General features: G+C 45.5%; 1 protein-coding gene across 1 annotated transcript in view; it reads right to left on the bottom strand.

Annotated features, from left to right (window-relative positions):
- Nucleotides 1-555: 555 nt before the first annotated feature.
- The window catches only part of LOC106531752 (cat eye syndrome critical region protein 5), a 17922-nt gene continuing 15680 nt past the window's right edge, over nt 556-2797 (bottom strand). Inside the window, exons 6-9 of the mRNA XM_014027670.1 lie at nt 1775-1949; nt 1521-1697; nt 924-1092; nt 556-814 (exon numbers count right to left, since the gene is read on the bottom strand). Coding sequence (XP_013883124.1) covers nt 614-814; nt 924-1092; nt 1521-1697; nt 1775-1949 — 722 coding nt within the window. The 3' untranslated portion in view covers nt 556-613. The remainder of the gene's footprint in view (nt 815-923; nt 1093-1520; nt 1698-1774; nt 1950-2797) is intronic.

Genomic DNA, 2797 nt, shown 5'->3' with positions numbered 1-2797 from the left:
GATGTCAGGTGTCAGACAGGTATCAGGTGTCAGACAGGTGTCAGACAGGTATCAGGTGTCAGACAGGTGTCAGACAGGTATCAGGTGTCAGACAGGTGTCAGACAGGTATCAGGTGTCAGACAGATGTCAGTTGTCAGACAGGTATCAGGTGTCAGTCAGGTGTCAGACAGGTATCAGGTGTCAGACAGGTATCAGGTGTCAGACAGGTATCAGGTGTCAGACAGGTATCAGGTGTCAGACAGGTATCAGGTGTTAGACAGATATCAGACAGGTGTTAGACAGGTGTCAGACAGGTGTCAGACAGGTGTCAGGCAGAAATCAGACAGGTGTCAGACAGGTGTCAGGTGTCAGACAGGTATCAGGTGTCAGACAGGTGTCAGACAGGTATCAGGTGTCAGACAGGTATCAGGTGTCAGACAGGTGTCAGACAGGTGTCAGACAGGTATCAGGTGTCAGGCAGGTGTCAGACAGGTGTCAGACAGGTGTCAGGCAGAAATCAGACAGGTGTCAGACAGGTGTCAGACAGGTATCAGGTGTCAGACAGGTATCAGGTGTCAGACAGGTGTCAGACAGGTATCAGGTGTCAGACAGGTATCAGGTGTCAGACAGGTGTCAGACAGGTGTCAGTAAGGGGACAGAAGTTTCTCGCTGCAGTAGGTCAATGGCAGCCTCCACATCCTCTACCACATGATTTGGCTCCACCAGGTCCAGGTCCAGTTTCAGGTCTCGGTGACTACTGAGTACCATCTCTGAGGAGCCACTGTTTTGGTCACCAGGCTTCAGAAAGCGAGGGTTGTACACACCTGTGCACACCTGGAGATAAGTTAACCAATTGCAAGACAGCTGTTTTACACAATGTCACATGTAATAAACCTTCTCTTGGTTCAAGTGAAGTTGGTGAAATAATGACCAACATCTTTACCAGGATGGAGCAACATTTAACAGCAGATGCCACTTCTTCTTCTGCCACTGCCACCTGGCTGCCTGCTCCCTGGACAACAAGCTTGGCACTGGGCGTCATGGCCTCGTGCTGCTGAGCCAGGTAACGGTTGTACAGGTTAGCACCATAAATGTCTGTCATCAAATTGTCACTATAAAACAAGAACAAGACCAGGTGTAATTATGGATGTTGCTACACTCAGTTTGATGACATACAGTATCAGTGGTACAGATGCATCAGAACAGTCTTTGGGTTCATTAGACAGGGCTGTCCTGTCCTGGTCCATGAGAGACGATCCTGCATGTTGTAGAGGTGTCTTTGCTCACACACATCTGGTTTGAATGAATGGGTGACTACCAGGCTTCTGCAGAACTTCAAGAGTTCATTCAATCACTGAATCAGGAGTGTTGAAGCAGGGAAATGAGTAACCATGCAGGATAGTGGCCCTTGAGGACCAGGATTGGACCCCACTGGGTCAGACACTGCATTAATACAGACAGTCTTTGGTTTGGTTGGACAGTTTCAGACGGTATAAGCATTTTCACAGTCAGTGAAAGACAGTGTTAAAAACTTGCCTACCCGATAGCATAGATTGTGGACAGTTTGCGGTTGTTGTTCTGCTGCCTCAGGAGCTGCTCTGCATACTGGTACGTTTGCAAACTGGGTTTTCCCAACAGCGCTTCATAGTGCAGCTCTCGACCAGTCAGCTTCTTGTAGACTGACTCCAAACACAGCAGGAACATCCCATGACCAAATCTGTGGTAGAACAACAGAGGAACTACTGATGAAGAGCCCAAGTCTCCAGCTGACACCTAACAGGAAGTGTTTGTTACCGTGGGGATGGGGCATCTGCCATCCATAGTAGGTCCATGTTGCAGGCAAGAACAGGCAGTTGTTTTGGCAGCCGGGTGTCATACACACAGTCAGGTCTGCCGTTGGTCAGAAGCACGTCAATCAACAGTTGCAGGTTGGTCTCCCATCTGATTGGCTCCCCGAACAGGATGATGGCTACAGTAAAACAACATCAGTGTTAACTACACCGAGTGTAACACAAAGCTATGCTGCAGCAATCTACTGAACATGGTAAACATGGTAAACTATCAAAGAATCAGACTCCTCAGAAACATTCAGGTGCTGGAAGGGTTGAACCCCCCACATGTTCACTACGTGTGTTCATGTTCACTATGTGTTCATGTTCACTACATGTGTTCATGTTTACTACATGTTCATGTTCACTATGTGTTCATGTTCACTACATGTTCATGTTCACTACACATTCATGTTCACTATGTGTTCATGTTCACTACATGTGTTCATGTTTACTATGTGTTCATGTTCACTACGTGTGTTCATGTTCACTATGTGTTCATGTTCACTACATGTTCATGTTCACTACATGTTCATGTTCACTACACGTTCATGTTCACTATGTGTTCATGTTCACTACATGTGTTCATGTTCACTATGTGTTCATGTTCACTATGTGTTCATGTTTACTACATGTTCATGTTCACTACACGTTCATGTTCACTACATGTTCATGTTCACTATGTGTTCATGTTTACTACATGTTCATGTTCACTATATGTTCATGTTCACTATGTGTTCATGTTCACTACATGTGTTCATGTTTACTACATGTTCATGTTCACTATGTGTTCATGTTCACTACATGTGTTCATGTTTACTACACGTTCATGTTCACTACATGTTCATGTTTACGACATGTTCATGTTCACTACACGTTCATGTTCACTACACGTTCATGTTCACTACACGTTCATGTTCACTACATGTTCATGTTCACTACACGTTCATGTTCACTACACGTTCATGTTCACTACATGTTCATGTTC

The sequence above is a fragment of the Austrofundulus limnaeus genome, unplaced genomic scaffold, assembly GCF_001266775.1.
Source record: "Austrofundulus limnaeus strain Quisiro unplaced genomic scaffold, Austrofundulus_limnaeus-1.0 Scaffold671, whole genome shotgun sequence".
Taxonomy (NCBI): Eukaryota; Metazoa; Chordata; class Actinopteri; order Cyprinodontiformes; family Rivulidae; genus Austrofundulus; species Austrofundulus limnaeus.
This window is presented reverse-complemented; position numbering and strand designations above follow the sequence as displayed.